This window comes from Aspergillus sydowii (genome assembly GCF_001890705.1).
Source record: "Aspergillus sydowii CBS 593.65 unplaced genomic scaffold ASPSYscaffold_8, whole genome shotgun sequence".
Taxonomy (NCBI): Eukaryota; Fungi; Ascomycota; class Eurotiomycetes; order Eurotiales; family Aspergillaceae; genus Aspergillus; species Aspergillus sydowii.
In genome coordinates this window covers 752784-773246 of record NW_024467866.1, presented here as the reverse complement: position 1 = coordinate 773246, position 20463 = coordinate 752784, and the positions used below count along the sequence as shown (strand labels likewise).

The following is a 20463-nucleotide window of genomic DNA, read 5'->3' as shown; positions in this document are numbered from 1 at the left end:
GTACCAACGAGCGGATCTGCGGTTCTACGGAAAAGTCTTATTGCAATGTGCTTCAACCTGGGTCAGTCCCAACTGCATCAGATTTGCACAGTACCGCCGTAGCTAGCATCATTATCTAGTTCTTTTTCCTTCTATTATGAGCAATCTTCTTACCTAAATTTATGCTTGAAAGGCATAATTATCTACCAATATAGGAAATAGTAACCAACCGGCTGTTGCATTTCAGCGCACGTTCTGATTCAGACATGGCGCGATAAAGGAACACCCAACATGGACCAGCAACAAGACCTGACTGTATGTATGCAGCATTATCGCCCCTCTCGTCTAGTGTGACTGGGTGCCGGAAGACTTAGACCCTCGGGTCATACACTTGGAAAGGCCAGGCCCACCGAGCAAGTGGAACCTGACCCGCCATAGATGGCACAGAGCTGGAAGTCTGGAAGCCCGGCGCTATTATTGGGACGGCTTCCTTGCAATTGACCGTGCGTCTGGCCCGATTATTCGAGCGCATGCTATGCAATCACAGAGACTGTCCTCAGTCGGACTATATCGAGATTCAATGGGTTAGTGAAAATAGGTGTCTCGTATATTTCTATATTCTTTTTTTTTCCCATACCAAGGGAATCGGCCCTAGGGGATTAATCAAACTGGTGTTGATCGTCGTGCATTGCAGAGGAGTACGTATGCTGCCAGAGTTGCGGTGCCGATCCGTAAGGGTGCGGTTTTGCCTTGACCGGCGGGCATGGCGATTCTTGATCGAATTCCGGGGCAATTGTTGGTTCAGGTCGAAGAAGAGAGCCTAGCTGTGGCTTATGGCCAGTGGCACCGACCCAATTGGTCGGAGAGGCATGCTGTTGTGCCTGGAAAGCGGACAGTTGTAGGTTGGCGAGGGGCAGACAACCTTCCCTCGTCCCCCCACCATCGAAACCATCGATTGTCATTGCGGTCCTCCCCTTAAATATCCCGCCATCCCCGCTGTCCTCACCGTCTTTCCTTGACTGCCATCACTCTCCCCTCTGGTCTTCTCGTCCTTGTAACTACACCCTCATCATGCCCTCTGGATCCGTTCTCGTCACCGGGTAAGTGTTCAATCTCTGAAACGGCCTCGACAAGCACTAATTTTGCCTCTCTTTCACAGTGGTACCGGCTACATTGGCTCCTTCACCACCCTCGCCCTGCTTGAGGCTGGTTACAAGGTCGTCGTTGCCGACAACCTCTACAACTCATCTGCGGAGGCTCTGAACCGCATTGAGTTGATCTCCGGCAAGAAGGCCGAGTTTGCGCAGCTCGATGTCACCGACGAGGCTGCCTTCGACAAGGTCTTCGAAGCCCACCCTGACATTGACAGTGTCATCCACTTCGCCGCCTTGAAGGTATGCCCAATCCTGTACTCAAAGCCAAATTTTCCGTTCTGAGACTCACCCTATGCTCTACAATAGGCCGTCGGCGAGTCTGGCGAGAAGCCCCTCGACTACTACCATGTCAACGTCTACGGCACCATCTGTCTTCTCCGCTCCATGGTCCGTCACAACGTCACCAACATTGTCTTCTCTAGCTCCGCTACCGTGTACGGAGATGCCACCCGTTTCCCCAACATGATCCCCATCCCCGAGGTCTGCCCTCTCGGCCCTACAAACCCCTACGGCAACACCAAGTACGCTATTGAGCTCGCCATTACCGATGTTATCAACGCCCAACGTAACAACGCCACCAAGGCAGGCAACGAGGCCGAGGCTACCAAGTGGAACGGCGCTCTGCTGCGCTACTTCAACCCCGCTGGTGCCCACCCCAGCGGTATCATGGGCGAGGACCCCCAGGGTGTCCCTTACAACCTGCTCCCCTTGCTCGCCCAAGTCGCCACTGGCAAGCGCGAGAAGCTCCTCGTCTTCGGAGATGGTAAGCTCCTGACTGCCTTAACGAGGCCCAGCAAATAATCTCATCAACTAACTCTATCCGCAGACTACGCTTCTCACGACGGAACCGCTATCCGCGACTACATTCACATTCTTGACCTCGCAGACGGCCACCTCAAGGCGCTCAACTACCTCCGCTCCAACAACCCCGGTGTACGCGCCTGGAATCTTGGTACCGGCCGTGGCAGCACTGTCTACGAGATGATCCGTGCCTTCTCCAAGGCCGTCGGCCGCGACCTCGCCTACGAAGTCGCCCCTCGCCGTGCCGGCGACGTTCTCAACCTCACCTCCAACCCGACTCGTGCCAACGAGGAGCTTGGCTGGAAGGCCCAGCGTACCCTCGAGCAGGCCTGCGAGGATCTCTGGCTCTGGACTGAGAATAACCCCCAGGGATACAGGCAACAGCCTCCCGCTAAGCTGCTGGACCAGCTCAAGAAATAAGTGGGGAGAAAGGAAGAAAGGAATAATTTAATAAGATATCTTGGAACTTGAATGGAATGTTTTGGGGGATCTATTCATTGCATGAGGTTTAGTTTAGTTTCAAAAGTGGAGAGGATGGATAGATAAATATCGCATGGATAGCGAAAATGGTCTTTTTGATTAGATGGAATGGAACGAATTTCTTTTCTTTTTGATTTCTTTTCTTGATCCTTTCCATTTGGACCATGGATTTCTAAGTATATATATATAAAAGCCATTCGTGTCTGGGCTGAGTTTATTCTCCGTTCCTCAATCGTATAATTATTTATTTCCCTTGCGACTTCTTCTCGACCCAGCCTTTTGCTCTTTGGCTCCGGATGGTGCAGGCTTCGGAGCCTGGGCCTGAGTTTTCGCCTTTTCATTATCCTCCTCCACTTTTTTCTGCAAGGCCCGCAACACAGCTCCCTCCTTCTCCCTCTCCTCGATCTGCTTCTCACTAGCCTCCCACAACTTCTTACCAACTTCCTCATCCGCAACTTCCTTCCTAGCAAAATCTACCTCCTGACACTCTTTCAGCATCCAGCCGCCGGTTCCACGGCCGTATTTCGCCTCCATCGCTGCGTACAGGATAGTTTGAGCCCCTTGCTGCGGTGATTTGAGAATAAGCCACCATATTGGCCAAGTAACGAGGTACGCGAGTAGGCCCACGAGAGAACCGCCAGTGAGCCAGCGGCGGGTTCCGGGTGTGCGGGAATGACCTGGGTCAACGAGAACCACGCGGGCAGAGGGGGGTTGGCCATCAGGGCGTTTGAAGGCGTTGAGGTGTTTTTGGAAAGAGGTGGCGAATATCATGAGGGAGAGTTTGCTTAGGCCGAAGATGTTTTGTTTCTGTGGCTGGCGTTTCTGTTTGGGGGCTGTGTTTTTAGAAGCAGGGGTACGCCTGTTAGTGGTCGTTTGTCTGTGAATCGGGATAGTGTCTGCGTCCAGCTGGGAGAAATCCAGTTTCTGTGATCCTATGTAGCTTGAACACGTTGTCATTATCACGCGAACGTCACGGTGGGGTGGCTGAACTCGGAGCGCCGGGCTGAGGATGCTGAGTAGATGGAAGTTCGCGAGGTAGTTGACCTGCCATTCCTCGTTTATTCCGTCCATTGTGACCCTCGGCTTGGAAGGGGTGGGATTCGCCGTGTTCGCACAGAGGATAATCATGTCGAGTCGGCGGGGCGGGACATTATCGATCCATTTTGTCGCAAAAGTCCGAATGCTGTGGAGAGAGGAAAGGTCGACTTGTTCTGCATATATAAGTTGGTTTCCCGTTGACTTTCTCAGGTCTTCGATATAGTCGATGAGGAATATGTCCGATTGGGAATGCTGGGTGAGGAGGATGATTTGGGCGCCGCGGGATGCGAGTTCGTAGACGACGCTGGCTCCAATTCCGGAGGTGCCTCCCTAGCGAATATTAGCTACGGCCGGGGTGTACGTAAATAGCTCGGAAGTTCATACCGTCACCATCACGACCTTGGAGTGCATCAGTCGTTCGGAGTCATTGCGCGCACCACCAAAGTAATACTTCAAGGCGGCAATGATGAGGATGAATGGCAAGACCTTGAGAATGGTGTATGAATACGGGATGGAGGATAAACCCTCGACGATGCCCTGGGTGATTATGGGAATGGGCATGTCGGCTGGAGGGGTTGGTGAGAGTGGAATGATGTGAAGAAGAAAGAAGGGACCTGAAGCTTGCGAAACATCAAAATAGCGGCCGATTACGGCGGCCTGTTAGGAGAATTCCGAAAAAAACTAATTTTACCAGTCACAGCTAGTATTCTGCCAGCAGAAACCAAACCACTTATCTAACTTAATAAGAGAAGCCTAAGTTAACTAGTAGTTATTACATAATTTATAATCTTAATCAGGAATTGTTCTTGAATTGCTAGTATAAATCAGTTAAAAACTTGATTAATACTACTGATACCCATGAATTTGAAAACCAGCAAGTATGCCTATGGCAAGCACCTGCTCACCCAGGCGAGATACCAAGAGAAATGTAAAAAGCCGCCCAACTCCTCCACCATATATGAGACCACGCCGGCAGCACTATGCTAGTGACATATATTCCTATTATAGAGTATTAGCAGGAGAAGGAAAGAAGAAATAAAGAAAGAGAACTTACAAGTAGGAATTTCCACACCTGTATCTAGAATATCCAGGCAGCCCTCCCAGAGAGCCTGCAGATAAGCTGATATTGTATGTGGGATTATATCACGATTGATATTAATCTCATCCATTAAAGGGCGTAGCATGTCGTGAAATTGTTCAATTGCATAAGCATCAAGCAAGAAGAGGTTTGCGTCATGATGTATAAAGCCGAAGGTAGAAAAAAGTGTTGAGACACAGATCTCAATCGATTGTCGAATGCAGTGATTAATAAGACTAGAGATCTCCTGCTGAGTAGCAGGAGCAATTTGATAATCATAATCATGCACATGGTGAGAACGATGAAGTAAGGAGTTCAAGATTCCCTGGAGAATAGTAACACGCTTAAGTGAAAGAGCAGAGAAACTGGTAAAAGTTGTATTGCGCTGCAGGCCAAAGCGAGCAAGAAGAGCTGTGAGTTGGGTATGGTAGTTTGCTACAGGGAGGACCTGTCGACGAGGCATGGTAAAGAAGTAGAGTAGATCTTAGAGAATAGATAATATCTTAGATAAAGTAAAAGAGTAATCACGGTAGAGGTAGTATGAAGATAAGAAGAGAAGATGGAGGAGGTAAGAAAGAGGAAGGAGATATAAAGAAAAGAGACAATTACTTGTGTTAGTAGAAAATATAAGGGCCCCTAGTAAATATCCTAATATACTTCACTTATAGATTTACAATAGTAATCCCTATATTGTTTAGGAATGGAACTTTTACAAACAGGGAATGCGTCTTCATATTAAATTTAGATTATAGAGATCATTTCGAGCGTTGTGAAACTGCAACCCGACGACCATGTCCCACGCGACAAGGCGCAGCTCGAGACGAGGCAATCAAAAACCAGCACAAAGTAATAATCTCCAAATTATCAAGCAAAATACACCACCTTACTTGATGCACCTCTTCTTCGCCTTTACGTGCGAAGTCACCACAACCAATCCAGGGACCATAAGACGCAAGACGGAGAGGAGATAGAGATGGAGATTGCACCTAAACGCGGTAGCGACGGTGTTTGGAGTCAACAAGGAGTATTTGGAGTCACCTACTCAAGCGTAGATTTAACCCATGTCCTTTTACTAGTAAACAGGTCACTAGTCATCTGCTCTCGTTCTAATATCACCCTGTCGAACAGATTGAGTTCCTCATCTTCATCATCCAGACGTTCATCGGAACTACTAGCTATATCAATTGTAAAACTAGTATTCATGCGCTGGGTTTTGAGTGTTTCCTCAAAATCAATAATAGAGACACTTCTCTCACTTTCCAGTTAATCTTTAGGTGCTGGCGTGTCGTGTGGATCTGGCCTGTTTAAACAGATATCTTCATCGAGGGAGTTGGTCACGGAGCTATCACTGGCTTCGAGGTTATCATCATTATCATCTGATAAGTCCTCGCTGAGTGAATATACATCCGAGTCAGACCCAATATCTCCATAGGTAGCATGAGGGTCGGGAGTCTGAGCATCGGGAACAGGTAAAAGCCCGGGTGACAGCATAACAAGTTCACCTCTATACCCAAGTTCAACACCTTCAAAAAAATCTCTCCATGGAATGCGTCTTGTCTTGACTCTCCAAGAATATACAATTCCTTTACTAACAGTTCTAATATATTCATGGGGGACTGCCAGGAGCGAGAGGAGCCTTCCAACTGTTACTCCTGCTTTCTTATCCAGGTACACTGCGTTCTTCGTCATTGCTTAATGCAGACCTCTCCTATTTATAGTAGAACCAGCGATCTTATATAGCTAGAGGAACTGATTTATATCAGTATTTTCCTGTGATATCTGCCGAAGAGTAGTAATCTTAAACGTGCATATAATCGCGTTGTCTATCTGGCCCTATACCAGATACTCTCCTACACTATTATAGTTCGAGTTTTTAACCTTGAATTTCTATTTTTATATATAGTCGAGTGCAGAGTAAGTTCTTGCCTCCAGGCGTTTAGTATCAATAATTAATACTGATGCCCCTTCCTCTTTATACAGTGCTCTATAGATTGGAGCAAGGGCAGATTTAAAAGTTAAGATAAAGGGCAAAGGTACATGTTTTCTGCTAATATAATTCTTAAAGAAGTTCCGAAAGTTGTCCTCGGTAATGCTTTCGGGAGCAAAGTATTCCTGAAAAACTTGTTCTCAGCGTTAACGCCTTGAGATCCGGCGTTCCACCACCGGTAAAGAAGTGGAGGAGTCTTGGTTATATCTAAACTAGTATCAGCTACCCTCTGCTCTTATTAGTAACAGAATTTTCATGTGATGATTTATTAAGGTCAAATACCACACTCACTTGATCAGTACTTTCAGCATGACACCAAAAGCACGTCTTCCCGCCAGCAGTGCAGAGGGGCGTTCCAAGGTCTGAAGAGTAGCAGGCATTAATTTACTTGTTATCCTGTATTAGAATATCTTTAGAGCCTGCAGGTGAGTCCCGATATATAAACTGAGAAAAATCCACAGTATTCTCATGTTTTTAAGTAATCGATATATTCAGAGAGGCTGCTGTTTCTTCAATCATTTCGATAAAAGGTAACCACGGTTCAGGATCGAAGCTAGAAGTATGCACATCTCCCTATATCAGGTCTCCGTCCTTTCTCATACTAACCCACTGTGCTTCGAGTCTCGTCCATCGCGCAGTCATACTATTTATGAAACCATATTCCTCGAGCTCTCTTATAAATTATGTATTAAACATTTCTTGGAAAGCACTGTGGTCTTCCTTAAAGTATTTAATCATGCAGCAAAGGAATATCCTCATCTCGGATGACCATTGTATTCTCGCTTGCCGCTCTGTAAGATTGAGGGATACGAGCGCCATTGCTACTGATTGCGGCAAAATTGTGTTGTAAGTTTATGGCAGCTGGCAAGAATGGACGTTAATTAAGTAAATTAAGGAAGTATAAAAGTAAAGTAAGCAGCTGGATAGAAATAATAGCTATATAATAATATAAATAGGTCTGTTGATCTATATATATATATTCTATAGGGCACCTCTGGCCGTGTCATGGGATCCTAACAATCCGCTATCAAGGTTACTAATATTGTTACTACTTATATATATCTTCTATATTACCTCTCTACTAGATAGTCATGTAAGGACTAAATATTGAATTTAACAGTAATCAAGCAGGTGTTGAAACCCGTATATAGTAAATTAAACACATAATCAAGCAGGCGTTAAGGCCAGGTCAAAATAGAGTAACTAGAAAATAAGATAAATCAGGCTAAATACCATATTGAGCAGACTGATCAAAATCTTCTTGCTGTAGAACATGACGCCTTCTTGTACGGAGAGCAATATACTCAATATAAGGCTCTTCATGGGTATTAGTCTGTAGTTGGTCTGCTGGTTGGTCTGCCGGTTGGTCTATTGATTGGTCTGCTGGTTGGTCTGCCGGTTGGTCTGCTGGTTGGTTTGCCGGTTGGTCTGCCGGTTGGTCTGCCGGTTGGTTCTCAGGCAGGTTACATAGATCATTGCATGGTACCGGTAACTTAAGAAGGGTATGCAAATCCCTAAGATCTTCTGTACTTGTCTCAATATTCTCTTCTTCTTGTTGTTGTTCATGTTTCCTGTACCTGTTCTCCTCTCCTAGGTCTTCTGGCTCTTCTTTTTTGATCTTTGTGTTACCAAGAGCCACGGAATAAGAACGTTTCTTCTTTAATTCCTTTTTAATCCTTGGCTCCTTAATCTTTGTCTTCTTAACTTGCAGTTCTTTCTTCTGCTTAAGATCCACTTCATCTTCGCAACCTATTTGTCATTCAATAATAACATGAATAGGAGCTATTGTGCCATTCTCCTTATATTGGAAGAACTCGCGGAGAAGATCATCTGCAGGGCGTTTTGTATCCTCGATCTGAGATACATATGTAGGCTCATTCTTGTGTACATTTGTAGCAAGCATATATGTATCCCCTTTCTGCGGTTTGTATCTGTTCTCATGGAGCGCAGGGAGGAGGTCGTTTTCGATAAAATCGGAAAAGTTGGAGATTGTACGAGGGTAGATTTTCACTGTAACCTTGCCTAGATATATATTAATTAGATCAATAAGATATAAGAGTAAAAGTTAAACTAACCTATTGGTATACAGGCCATTGCCATTAGAATACCATTGTTTTCAGTTTGTTCCAGTAAATAGAATATCACCGAAGCAGTAATAGCTAGCGGAGAACTAGTAACTTTTGGCTTTGCCCGAATAATTGCAGATTGGCGATGTGGTTCTGCTATATGATTATAGTGACTGAATCTCTGTTTCTTAGGTATCTGGGGTTCTGGGGAGACAAAAACCCTAATACCAGCGGGACTTGTCAGGCTAGTAGGGCTTGTTGGATGAGTAGGATTCATCCAGCCAGCAGGACTTGTCGGGCGAGCAGGACTTGTTGTTGGTGAAGATGAATTAATAAGATTAATAACGACCTTTTTTTCTGGTTTAGGTGGAGAGGGCTCTGGAGAAGAGAGCTCTGGAGAAGATGAATCTAGAGGAGATTGCCTAAGAGCTAAGCAGCTATAGCATTTCTTATCTTTGACATAGCGTTTCCGTGTATAGGGACAAAAGGGTGTAATAGGCATTTTTAAAGATAATACTAAAAGAAGTTTTTTCGTGCACTAACTTTTCTTCTATTCCAGGTGGGATAGGTTATATATTTAAGAAAAATAGGGGTATCTGTGGGACCTCTCGGTTCTCCTTTAACTAGAGCTAATCTAGTTAGTCTCAATAAACCCCGGCCTTAGAGAGCTATCTCTTAACTCAGTAAGAGGATTAGCCTGTGCCTCAGTATCATATTCTACCTCTATCTCAGGTATATTCTGATTTAATACAGGCTCCCAGTTAAATGATCCTAGTGGTGGACGAGATAATGCAAGTACTGGTTCTGCATTATCTTGTATATGAGCCTGAATTCGGACCCGAAGATTCAAGTAAACCCGGTAATATGGAGATAAATTATCATCCCCAATATTTACTGGTGGTTTTCGAGGGTCAAACCCAAGCTCAAGAAGCTGGGCTAGTGTCCACTGATAAGTAGTATAAGGTAGATACTCGTCTGGGTCTATTATATAAGTTAGAATGCAGTAATATCTGGGAATCTTTATAAACTTACCCCAATCAGAGACATCATCTTGTAGAGATACTAGTAACTCTTCGTCAAATTCTAATCCATGATCTGAAACACCTGGACTAGGGTGATTATAGTTCATATATGGCTTTCCTGAAACTGAAAATGGCCGGTTCTTTTGCTTTCGTATTGAATGGCTGTTCCAGGTACGTATATAAGATGCAATCTCAAACCGAAGAACAGGCATATAGATAGCATATAAGGCAATTTGATCAACAATATTATCTTTTGAATATGCTCCTATTGCTTGTAATCGATGAAAGTAGTTCTAGTATGATATTAGCATCTTCTAGGGTAAATAAAATAAGAATGAATATACTTACTCGCCATTTAAAAATTAGCCCACGACTTAACTGCATCCACCAGGACTCAATTTGCTGGTTTGCTGTACTTGTACCATATAGATAGCAATCAGAAATCTGTATTTCTGGATGCTTAGACTGTTGAAGCTTATAATGGGCCTCTGCTAATAAAATAGTCTCTGTGCCTCGGTCAGACCGTATAAAACGAGGCTGTCTTTTGGAAACTTTAACGACATCCAGATATTGCCGGAGAACACTGACAGTCGTACGGGAGCTAATACCAACATAAACCCAGATAATATAACGAGAATAGGCATCAATTGCAGCATATATCTCAAACCCATATGGNGCAAGCTTTAGATAGCCATCCATTGACCAGATATAGTTAGGCCCAGGTACTATATAAGCTCCACGGTGGCGCTGAAGATCAGTCAGTCTTCTTTGTATAGTAGCTGGGGCAAGTTCTCGATATATTGAGTATAGTCGATCTCTAAAAACAACAAGTTAGTATTATACCTGATATAGTATAGATATATAGTACCTGCTAATCATATAGCCCTGGCTTCGAAGATGCTGCTGGAGANGTCTTTGTCCATATCCCTCAATCTGCCCAGTAGAAATCTCAGTTTTAAGCTGTGAGAGTACATCTTCTACTTGAGCCTGGGCAATAACATCATTTCGTACACGCCGAAATAATCCTTGTTGATGCCGGATGTACTTTAANGTACTAGCTTGAATATCAAAACCTTCTTGCTGTAAAGCATATAACATCTCCCTTTCTTCAAGACCCACTTGGTAAAATAGTACCTTAATACGAGCTAGGAGAACTGGGTCTGAAGATGCTGTGCGGTTCTTCCTTCGGATACCCCAGGACCTCAGTCGTGACTCAATTGTACGAGATGTAACTTCAATACCATATTGTTGATNTAGAAAGATTGATATTCTTTTAGAAGATGTATTATTCTGAAAGAAATGAATAATTTCATCCTTGTAGGGTTCAAGGTTAATTGAAGGTCGAGGCATCTTGCTCCCTCTGGACGAACCAAGATATGTGATTATACAGGAGATAGAGATGATAGAAATTTACTCATTACTAATATTAATATAGAAAGGCGGTTCTATAGGCGGTGTACAGAGTGCTAACAGTAAAAAATAGTTTTTTCGGAATTCTCCTAACAGGCCGCCGTAGCCGATCTCCCGCCGCCTCCAAAAACAGGCGGTCGACGCAGCACTTCCCTCCTCAGGAATGCTTCCAGTTTCTAGTTTCTCGATCTCCTCACCACTAAACATGTCAAACTACGAAGATGAGAACTACTTCCTCCCCCTCGAAGACCAGCGTGTCTTCGGTGCAGGTATAACCCGCAAACGCGTTCCCTTCGTGCGGTCCTCAAATCATGAACTTTCAACACTCACCTCGTCTGCGCCCAGCACCCCGTCGAACACCGGGGCTAGTATAGCGAATACATATCTCTCAATCGTTATGCCAGAGTCGTCATCCTCAGCTTCGGGCTCAGACTCAGCTGCGACCTCAGACTCTCGATCTATAACAGCGGCGGAGCCCAGCTCCGACACAAACGACCGCAGCCACTCCGCCCCTCCTCTGCCTACGTCAAATACAACCTGTGAAGTCTGCAAACTCCCGCTGGCGCCTTCCAAAACAGAAGCTCATAAATCTCATGAATCCTCTATCGCGCATCAAGTCTGTCTCGCTCATTCTCATCCGCCTTCTCACCTTGACCGCACTCGGCATGGACTCCGCTACCTCGAGTCTTATGGCTGGGATCCAGATAGCCGGGTGGGCCTTGGCGCTTCTGGACGTGAGGGGATTAGAGAGCCCTTGAAGGGGAAGTTAAAGGCCGATACGGTGGGGCTGGGAGCCGCTGTGCCTTCGCCGACGTCCGTGGAGAAGAAAAAGAAGGACAAGGTTCAGAAGTTGGATGCGAAGCAGGTGAGGAAGGGTCATATGGAGGCACGGAAGAAGAGGGAAAAACTGCAAGAGCTGTTTTATCAAGATGACGATGTGCTGAGATATCTTGGCGGGGCTTGATTTCTTTTTGCTTTACATATACGGCGTTACTATTATGGTTGGTTGCTATGATGTTCTATGATACCCCATGTACTATATATAATTATGATAGTTATGATTATTAGAGTTGAAAGGCTGCGTGAATATCAGCTTAAGGACAAAAGAAATATCAATTGAATCCCGCGGCGCCTTATTGCTTAAACAACCCTAAATGGTATCACAGTAGCGCGGCTAAAAACATAAACAGTAAATGTGCTTCCAGACGCCAAAGCTTTGAATGATGCTACCTGAAGAAACGATGTTTCTTTTTCTCCTTTTGCTCCTTCGGAGGTTTCGAGCTCGCACTGAGTGGCTTTTGGGGAGATGGAGACGGGCCCAAAGACATTGCCCCCATTGCTGCGGCAGGGGGTGCAGGGCTCGATTTCTTCTGCGGGGCGGGTTGCGGTGGCGGGGGATCTTTCTCAAATAGGTGCGCCGGCGCGGTCGGTTTCGGTCGTTCGGCAGGAATGTCGAGGCGTCGCCTGTCTGCGCTCAAGTCGCTGACTTGGCGGAGAAAGAGTCCCGGGGTAAGCATGTGGGAACTGGCTAGAAAGATGTCCTTCTTGAAAGCGTCAGATAGTTCGTAACATGTTCGCGCTTCACCATATGTGGCACCTCCAGCCATGAAGACAATGATACGCTGTCGCGGTTGCTCTCCTGTTGAGCGTGTTCGTGCCCAGGTAGGCTTCGCACTTCGAAGAGACGCTTGTGCAAGAGTGTCCTGCTGTGTTGCCATGCCATCGGCATCAGCATGCGGGCGAGTCGGCGGGAATATAGATGGGTCGAGTGTACCCCGAATCACGTCCTCTAACATCATTTTAACGTTTAGATCGTACCGAGAGAGGATCCCTTCGTCGAATTCGGACTGCACAGGAAGCTTTCTGTTAAACAGCGGCTGGACAGGAGGCTTGTCATCCTTCAACTGCTTGTCAACTCTCGCACCCAGTAGTTCGAGATTGGAAATCACTTGTCCGTCCTGCGGTCGAAGGTTCGCGTGGGCCATGAGTTTTCTGATGTCGCTGGGAAGTAATCCGTTGCGGTATATAATGTAAAACAATAAGAGTCGTAATCTGTCGGTGTGGATGATGGTGTCATCATCTAATAGTTGCACAAGCTGTGATGCTAATCCCTTGGCCTTCTTATAGTTCTCGTCGAGGCCAGTTGCGAGGCTTTGTTCAACCGAGCTAACCTCGATTAATTTGTGCTCCTGGAAAATTTTCATGCACTCTTCTGCCATGTTGAGATGGAGGGTATATGCGTCTCTGCCCTCTTGAAAGTCTCGGAGACCAGCTAACATGTCTTTGATCATACCCACATCCGCTTTGTCGTTGCTGAACATAGTGAGCGACATACCCAGGAAGATAGAAGGGGAGGCACATACCCTTCCGCAAACTGCGGGTTAGCTGCTCGAAACTTGGCGAAATCCTCGCCCAGTTTACCTAGCACGTCTTTCATATGCATATGCCTGTACTCAACCCAGACCCTGTCATGGTCGTTTAGTTCCATTTCTTTTTCCTCCTCGTTCATACTGCCCTTATTTAGAACCATCTTGTATGTAACTTTATCCCCTTCCTTGATTGGGAGCAAATCATGAACCATTGACTGGTAGGTGAACTCATGGATTAAAGGTGCGAATAGATCCATTGAGCGGTCTACCACCAATAGGATACCGCGCGGTCTCGGAGATTGAGGTGGGAAGCCTCGGTTAAACTGCGCAAATAGATCTAGCTCTTCTTGTATGAAACGCGCTAAATGCGAGCACAGTACACTGGCTTCATGAGTAGGGGTTCTGGGCCGATAATATCTAATTACGGGGTATTCCCCCAAGGTTGCGCAGATGGACACAGCCTGCAGTATCTGTTAGTCATCGCACAATCAGCTAGGAACAGGGTATGCCATACTTTGTGTGCCAGTGTTGCCAGGTGCTGTCGGATCAAATGGTTGCAATCGGGATGAAACAGAACCGGGAAACTCCACGGATCGCGAAACGTGACAAGACGCGATTCCCTTGGGTAGTAGTCAATGCTAATGGTTTGGAAGCCCGCAAGCTGCTCCTGGACCATCTGCGATCGATCAAACCTAGCGCGCAGCTCCGGATCGAGAACTGGCAAGCAATGTGAGAATTGGGCGCAACTCGCGACACGCAAATAAGGGTTCACCGACATGACGTCCACACCAAGTATGATTTCCTGTACCTCTTCCTCTCGAAATCGGCTAGAACACAGTCGGTGATGTGCGGGAGAGCGGATAGGATATAAAGGGCATCCATCGGCTGGTTGGACTGCCGTCGTTCTTCGATCTGTTCGATGTCTGGCGGTGGAGCGCGTCAGACCATGCGAGCTGTTGGTACGACCCAATAGGGTGGACTTACTGGTGACATTCAGGTTGAGGATATCATCTTCTTTAACCGCATTGTAGATCAAGCTCCGACTGGCTTCATCCAACACCAAGACTTTCCACTACAGATGCCCAACGTCAGTTCCGTCATAGATAGGGAGGGGAAAGGCGGGGAGCCTGGATCGCACATTGTCGCCTCCCGTAGAGCGAATCGTGTTCAGGATGACTAGATTCATGCAACATTAACACCTGCCAATAGTAGGGGGCCTCTCGCTATTCCCAATTCGCGGCATGACTTACCTTCCCGCTGGATGTTGAGGAATGAGCTCATGGTGGCCAGCCGGCAGCCCTCAGGAGGGGTTGCAGCTCTTTGTCTCGGGCTGGACGGGGAATACGGCAGGTAGCGGACTATAAGAGTGTGGAAAAAGCGAAAGCGAGGGAGCCGATGGGTGCTATTGAACAGGGTGTTGTAAAGGAGGCGCTGTTTATGAAACGTAGCATGGCTCCAAAGAGAACGGAGATCCCCACCAGCTCTGGTGCGGTTGGCGGCGGCTCCGACTCCGATCTCCCGTATCGCCAAACGCGGTGAGGAGGCAACTTTTCATGCTTGCGACTCAAATTTCTGGCGGCTTTTTCGACAGCTTCCATTGTAGTCCTTACTGATGCATACCGCCTGATTTTTCTGCACTTTCTGATATATGAAGATTGGCTTAGACTGCATCTCCCGTTGATTACTGTGCATGAATTACGTCGGATGCGTGGAGCGCCTCCGATAAACTCGGCCCTGTGCTGCGCCCTCGATAAACAGCTTCATTCCATCCCGACTCCCCCAAAGACGGCCCAGGAGTAATGCAGCCATGGTCAGGCAGAGGCAATTATGGCCTGTCATGTGCCATCCGGGCATCTCTGCGCTCTTTCTCGCGACCATTCACGACGACTTCACCATTTCAACGTTCGAAACGTGCGCAAAAACCAGAGCGGCTGGAAACACGAAAAGCCAAGAAGAATACGGCAGATACACTTGTATGATATTACTATGCGCGGCCGTTTTCGTTTGAAATATGCTGACACTGGTTTCGAATAGACTAATGGCACCGAAAGTATTGACCAGAAGCACATGTACCCGGGCAAATTACGGAGAAAAACGATGATGGCCGAAGATTTCCCCTCCATTGTCACAGGTCTACTTCGAGAAATGAAAGCAGAGGAGTCAGTTTCATCAAATCCAGACCCAGACACATGGAAGCGGTTCGAGCGCTCCGTCTTGAATGCCTGCAAGGCAAGTGACCGGGGAACGGGAGCCAAACAAGGCTCCCTAATCCAGGTGAAGAACACAATGCAAAAGACATACCTCAAATCTGGTGCCCGGGCATTGAAACGTGAACTGGAGTATATGCTGTACGCCCAGGAACTCGACACCAAATTCTCAGAGCCAAACCTACAACAGCAGCAGAAAATTGCAGACATGCGATACCCAGCGGAATGGTACCCCCAGGCACGCGCTATACAAAGGACTATCCATCTACATGTGGGGCCTACAAATTCCGGAAAGACGTACGCCGCACTGAAACGGTTGGAGGCCTCAAAAAGCGGCTTTTATGCTGGGCCTCTGAGACTCCTTGCCCAAGAGGTGTATCATCGCTTTCACACAAGTGGAATTCCGTGTAGTCTTGTCACGGGGGATGAAGTCAAAATCCACGAGGGTGAAAAGTCGGTAGTCGTTAGCAACACCGTGGAGATGGTTAACTTAGGGCAACAATACGAAGTTGGTGTGATCGACGAGATTCAGATGATAGCTGACCCGAAGCGCGGTTGGGCTTGGACTCGTGCTCTGCTGGGAGCACGCGCTACAGAGCTACACCTGTGTGGTGAGGTAAGAGCAGTACCTCTGATCCGGGAGCTTGCGGCTCTCACTGGGGACAAGCTGGAGATACACCGCTACGAGCGATTGAATCCTCTGAAAGCCATGGATCGGAGTTTGAAGGGAGATCTGAGAAAACTTGAGAAGGGAGACTGTGTGGTCTCTTTCTCCCGAGTTGGAATCCATGCCCTGAAAGCCGATATTGAAAGAGTAACGGGACGACGGGCTGCTATTATTTACGGTGGTTTGCCGGCTGAGATCCGTACTCAGCAAGCAAGCCTTTTCAACGATCCAAATAATGATTATGATATTTTGGTAGCAAGCGACGCCATAGGAATGGGCTTGAATTTGTGGGTTCCCTTTGTTATACCACCATTGTGCGCTTTTATTTGTCATTTCTAACCGCTTGTAGGAGCTGCAAGCGTATCATATTCGAGACTGTTGTGAAGAATATCCCGACGGGTCTTTCGAGGCTCGGCGTCTCTGAGATCAAACAAATTGGTGGACGGGCCGGCCGCTATCGGACAGCAGCGCAGCACAACGACGATAAAAAGCGCCAGCAGGATACATCCAATGTTGGTTATGTTACTTCGCTAGAAGAAGTTGACTTGCCATATATTCGCAATGCCTTAAGTGCTGATCCGCCGCCGCTCAAAGCTGCGGGTATCCATCCTCCCGACTCCGCGCACGAGAAAATGGCGGCCTACTTCCCACAGGATGTCTCACTAGAATACGTCGTCAAGCGACTGGCGGAGATTTCCCAGACGAACCCGCTATTTTTTATGTGCGATATCGATCAGCATCTGGAGAATGCCGAGGTCATTGATGCCGTGCCTGGCTTGCAATTTCCAGATCAGTTAACATTCATGGCTGCGCCTATACATGCACGCGAACAATCCGGACGTGATGTGGGAATGGCATTCGTGCGCTGCGTCGCCGAGCACACAAACGGCCGACTTTTGGACATTGAAGATGTCCGGCTCGAGATCCTTGAAGAGCCGGTATCTGCAGAAAAGAATTACATGCACGAGTTGGAATCCCTGCATAGATCTGTGATTCTCTACACCTGGCTCAGCTATCGTTTTGGAGGAGTCTTTACAGATCGGACACTGGCAGTCCATGTGAAGCAACTCGTGGAGGAGAGGATGGTCAGGGCATTGACCGAATTCTCGGCGAACAAGAAGCTTCGGAAGGATGCCTCCTTGCGCCGCCAGATTGCCTTGCAGAAGCAGGTCCTCGAACAAAAGCAGTTCATGGAGGCAGGCCGGCAAGTCAATTCTCCGGATGGACTCTATAACCCGGATGTGCTGGATGCGTCGGGTACCGAGGAATCTGCTGCCGAAATAGATCTGGTGGACGGCGATAATTATGAGGAAGAATCTGAACAAAACGCTACTGCACCCGAGGGTGCCGACGTTGGTACCGCGAGTCGCAACCATGACTACGAAGAGCGGGCACAAAGGATCGCCACCAACTAGTCTGTTGCGGCAATGCATACTAACATCAACCAGGCCCATCGGCCGGTTGGCTTCATGTATTATTCGTCCGCTGGACCTTTTCCCTGTATATTATGTACTTTATACTATAGATTTCCATCCCATTGGCCATGGACCATTCTGCCTCTCCTCCCAGAAGTTTATCACGATCTTCGAGGAAACTTGCCACCACCTTTTCGTATTTCCACTAACAGGAGTGCGCCAGTAGGAAGTGTATCCAGCCACTGAAATCATCCATTGAAGTAAACCCCGCTTCGCTCTCACAAAGAGAAGGGTGGAGAGTGATCCTTGCGGTATGGTCGTTTGCTCAAGATTGAGTTTGTGCATCAAGGACCGGAGAATTATCACCAGTGGCATTGGCCATTGCCAGTTTCTTCAGCAACAAAATATTGGTTGAAACAAGCTGAAGAATCGTTTCCTTCAGGCAGCTGCTGGACTGAGCCTGCGCAGATGTTTGTAACATCTGTTTGGCTCAGTTTTGGCGTTCCCCGACACTTCATCCGGCTGCCCGAACCCATTTGGCAGAGAAGCAATTGTTTTTGCATTGTTGATCAATGGCCTGTACTGTTTGACTCTAGCAGCGGCTTCTTGCTTGGAGAGGGGCCAAGGCCAGCCACCTTCTGCTGTGCTCTTCATAAGCTTCTTGTGGTGCTTCAAATCATTGCAGACCCTCTTCCCTGCTTTCTTTTCTCCTGAGTCCTGAAGCGGGGACGCTCTTTGACCGATATTTGCCGATACCTTTCTAAACAGGGATCTCGACAAGGATCTGGGGGAAGGGCCAAGGCATGGAGTCGGGGTACTCCGTCTTGGTAGCCAGCACCTTGGCTGGAACAAAACAGGAAAATCACGGACAAGCATTGTGACAAGGAAAGATGTTCCCGCCCGTTCCTGGTCTGGTCGAGACTCGAAGATCGCAGCTGACAAGTCACTGCCGCGGTCCAGGTAGCATGATGTCTGCCCTAATGCACGTTAGGCGGCCACTCTGGAGGACACTCCCAGCCCCTCTTATCCCTACAATGTGAACAACAGGGATAATAATAGGTGAGACCCATCGCATTAATATCCAGGGCGTGACTTCATCCTGACAGCATGGAAAGGGTCTTATCACCGATGAGAGAAGATGATTTGGCGGCGGGAGATGAGATGTCTTGGAGGCTGCCAACCCCGCTGTTTTGGTCTAGCCGCTTCTGCGCAGGCAATTTCTCGGTCCACGGGTTTGGCTCCTTCATCTTTCCATCCTCGTCCAATTCCGCTTGTTGCCAGCCGAATGTCTCTGGCTTTAATCTATTTTAGATGATTTCCAAAGTTTGAGACCTCAGACTTCTGGCGTCCCTGTGCCATTGCCCGATTCCTGGTGGCACAATGGCTGGAGCCCAATGTGACAATGCATGGCCAGGGCAGCCCTCATGGAGCCGTGATTGATCGCCAGAGATCATCATCGTCGAGTTTACAATGGGCCCGTTGCAAGTGATGCTTGAGATGAGCGGGTGCCTTGACCTGGCCACGATACTCTACAGAGTATTCAATGATTGCCGTCTCTCAGTGAGCACACATCTCTACATACCTGGGAGCGTGTTTTGCCCATGAATCGCAATCTGGCCACCCCGGTCCACGTGCCGCCGCTTGGTTTCTCCCCAGTTTTCAGGGTTCTGATTGTTTCCCTGACCACGTATCAAAACCTAACCAGGCACTGGCTGGAACTTGATCTATCAGGCCCAACCGCCAATGCACTGTCGGACTCTAGCTTTGCACTAAGGCTGAGAACAGACCACTCGCTGTGCTTTTAGGGTCCACTCCATGCTGAGGCCGTTCGCCAACCTCCAAAATGGCGTTGCCTCGGGCAAGACCCTGCCATGGAAGGCCGCCATTATCGTGATGATAGCGAGTTGGCTATTTGTTGACCAGTGACCGGGGGCGATGGCATCGTTGCAACCGACGGAAATGACGCATTGGCACTCTTTTCTTCTAGCACTGGGAAATGATAAAGAGTCGCCTGTCTGCCCTAACTTCTGTGACCCCCGTTGTCTGTGCGAGCTTCTTTCTAGTTGCCTAGCCCTCTGCAACCCACGGTCGTTTCTCCTGTGTTTACTAGTTCGCTGCCGTTGCCACTTCACTTCATTTATATCCTACTTGGATAATAGCCACTGCAAGCTTTTTACTTCCTCTCGTTTAAACAGGTCTCACCATGAGAGTCAGCCCTACCTTGCTGCTGGCCACCACCCTTGGTGCCATGACCGGTGCCCTTGCAGCACCTGCCATAGCCCAGGTTGAGCGTGGCATTGGGTTCCCTGGGTCTGACGGTGCCGAAGCTGAGTTCGGATGGGGTCACGGTGGTGACCATGATGACGGTGATCATGATGGCCATGGTGGTCACGACGACGACGACGACGACGACGACGATGGCAATGGTGGACACGGTGGTCATGGTGGTCACGACGACGACGACGGCGACGATGGCCATGGTGGTCACGGTGGTCACGGTGGTCATGACGACGACGATGATGACCACCATGGCCATTGGCCTCCTCCAACTTCCACTCCCTGTGAGACTGATACGGAGACTGAACCTCCCCACCCCACTTGGACCAAGCCCCCTCACCCTACCTGGACCTGGACAAAGCCTCCTCACCCTACCTGGACACCTCCCGAATCCACTCCTTGTGAGACGGATACAGAGACTCCGCCCCCTACCACAGAGACCACGCCCTGCGAGACCGACACAGAGACTCCGCCCCCTACCACGGAGACTCCTCCACCGGAGACCACGCCCTG

General features: G+C 47.9%; 11 protein-coding genes across 11 annotated transcripts in view; 4 read left to right on the top strand and 7 right to left on the bottom strand.

Moving 5' to 3' along the window:
* Positions 1-1050: 1050 nt before the first annotated feature.
* On the top strand, positions 1051-2354 carry ASPSYDRAFT_91369 (NAD-dependent epimerase/dehydratase family protein; the record flags this gene model as incomplete). The annotated part of the gene is made up of 4 exons (XM_040852480.1): positions 1051-1079; positions 1139-1373; positions 1440-1896; positions 1960-2354. The coding sequence occupies 4 exons, from the start codon at positions 1051-1053 to the stop codon at positions 2352-2354; spliced, it is 1116 nt and encodes a 371-aa protein (XP_040700886.1).
* Positions 2355-2654: 300 nt separating this feature from the next.
* On the bottom strand, positions 2655-4013 carry ASPSYDRAFT_155454 (putative oxidoreductase; the record flags this gene model as incomplete). The annotated part of the gene is made up of 2 exons (XM_040842463.1): positions 2655-3782; positions 3837-4013. The coding sequence occupies 2 exons, from the start codon at positions 4011-4013 to the stop codon at positions 2655-2657; spliced, it is 1305 nt and encodes a 434-aa protein (XP_040700885.1).
* Positions 4014-4240: 227 nt separating this feature from the next.
* ASPSYDRAFT_47376 (uncharacterized protein) lies at positions 4241-5065 on the bottom strand (the record flags this gene model as incomplete). Its single annotated transcript, XM_040847414.1, has 2 exons — positions 4503-5065; positions 4241-4451 (listed from the first exon to the last, which is right to left on the bottom strand). A coding segment is annotated over exon 1 (491 nt), but the record flags the coding sequence as incomplete, so codon positions are not given.
* Positions 5066-5793: 728 nt separating this feature from the next.
* ASPSYDRAFT_70158 (uncharacterized protein) lies at positions 5794-6364 on the bottom strand (the record flags this gene model as incomplete). Its single annotated transcript, XM_040850499.1, has 1 exon — positions 5794-6364. Exon 1 carries the CDS (start codon positions 6217-6219, stop codon positions 5794-5796), a length of 426 nt encoding a protein of 141 aa, XP_040700883.1. The 5' UTR covers positions 6220-6364.
* Positions 6365-7674: 1310 nt separating this feature from the next.
* ASPSYDRAFT_1117712 (uncharacterized protein) lies at positions 7675-8167 on the bottom strand. Its single transcript, XM_040839936.1, has 3 exons — positions 8095-8167; positions 7970-8041; positions 7675-7885 (listed from the first exon to the last, which is right to left on the bottom strand). Exons 2-3 carry the CDS (start codon positions 7991-7993, stop codon positions 7721-7723), a joined length of 189 nt encoding a protein of 62 aa, XP_040700882.1. The 5' UTR covers positions 7994-8041; positions 8095-8167; the 3' UTR covers positions 7675-7720.
* A 106-nt stretch (positions 8168-8273) lies between these two features.
* ASPSYDRAFT_91367 (uncharacterized protein) lies at positions 8274-8611 on the bottom strand (the record flags this gene model as incomplete). The annotated part of the gene is made up of 2 exons (XM_040852479.1): positions 8274-8539; positions 8593-8611. The coding sequence occupies 2 exons, from the start codon at positions 8609-8611 to the stop codon at positions 8274-8276; spliced, it is 285 nt and encodes a 94-aa protein (XP_040700881.1).
* Positions 8612-9217: 606 nt separating this feature from the next.
* Positions 9218-10955, bottom strand: ASPSYDRAFT_33209 (uncharacterized protein; the record flags this gene model as incomplete). Its single annotated transcript, XM_040845060.1, has 4 exons — positions 9218-9564; positions 9616-9898; positions 9954-10422; positions 10474-10955. 4 exons carry the CDS (start codon positions 10953-10955, stop codon positions 9218-9220), a joined length of 1581 nt encoding a protein of 526 aa, XP_040700880.1.
* A 265-nt stretch (positions 10956-11220) lies between these two features.
* On the top strand, positions 11221-11979 carry ASPSYDRAFT_91366 (putative G-patch domain protein; the record flags this gene model as incomplete). Its single annotated transcript, XM_040852478.1, has 1 exon — positions 11221-11979. The coding sequence occupies one exon, from the start codon at positions 11221-11223 to the stop codon at positions 11977-11979; it is 759 nt and encodes a 252-aa protein (XP_040700879.1).
* A 262-nt stretch (positions 11980-12241) lies between these two features.
* On the bottom strand, positions 12242-14665 carry ASPSYDRAFT_91365 (Sec1 family protein; the record flags this gene model as incomplete). Its single annotated transcript, XM_040852477.1, has 7 exons — positions 12242-13328; positions 13379-13845; positions 13899-14101; positions 14161-14307; positions 14369-14456; positions 14523-14560; positions 14635-14665. 7 exons carry the CDS (start codon positions 14663-14665, stop codon positions 12242-12244), a joined length of 2061 nt encoding a protein of 686 aa, XP_040700878.1.
* Positions 14666-15183: 518 nt separating this feature from the next.
* On the top strand, positions 15184-17673 carry ASPSYDRAFT_91364 (ATP-dependent RNA helicase SUV3; the record flags this gene model as incomplete). Its single annotated transcript, XM_040852476.1, has 3 exons — positions 15184-15357; positions 15419-16545; positions 16608-17673. The coding sequence occupies 3 exons, from the start codon at positions 15184-15186 to the stop codon at positions 17671-17673; spliced, it is 2367 nt and encodes a 788-aa protein (XP_040700877.1).
* Positions 17674-19754: 2081 nt separating this feature from the next.
* The window catches only part of ASPSYDRAFT_1116088 (uncharacterized protein), a 1789-nt gene continuing 1080 nt past the window's right edge, over positions 19755-20463 (top strand). The window contains exon 1 of the mRNA XM_040839935.1: positions 19755-20426. Coding sequence (XP_040700876.1) covers positions 20031-20426 — 396 coding nt within the window. The 5' untranslated portion in view covers positions 19755-20030. The remainder of the gene's footprint in view (positions 20427-20463) is intronic.

Bases quoted from the DNA above. Each gene is read 5' to 3' on its own strand.
- ASPSYDRAFT_1117712 (XM_040839936.1), bottom strand. From the start codon at position 7,993: ATGATCTATGTAACCTGCCTGAGA. The intron at 7,886-7,969 runs ACCAACCGGCAG...ACCAATCAATAG, and splicing joins TCTATGTAACCTGCCTGAGA to ACCAACCGGCAGACCAACCA.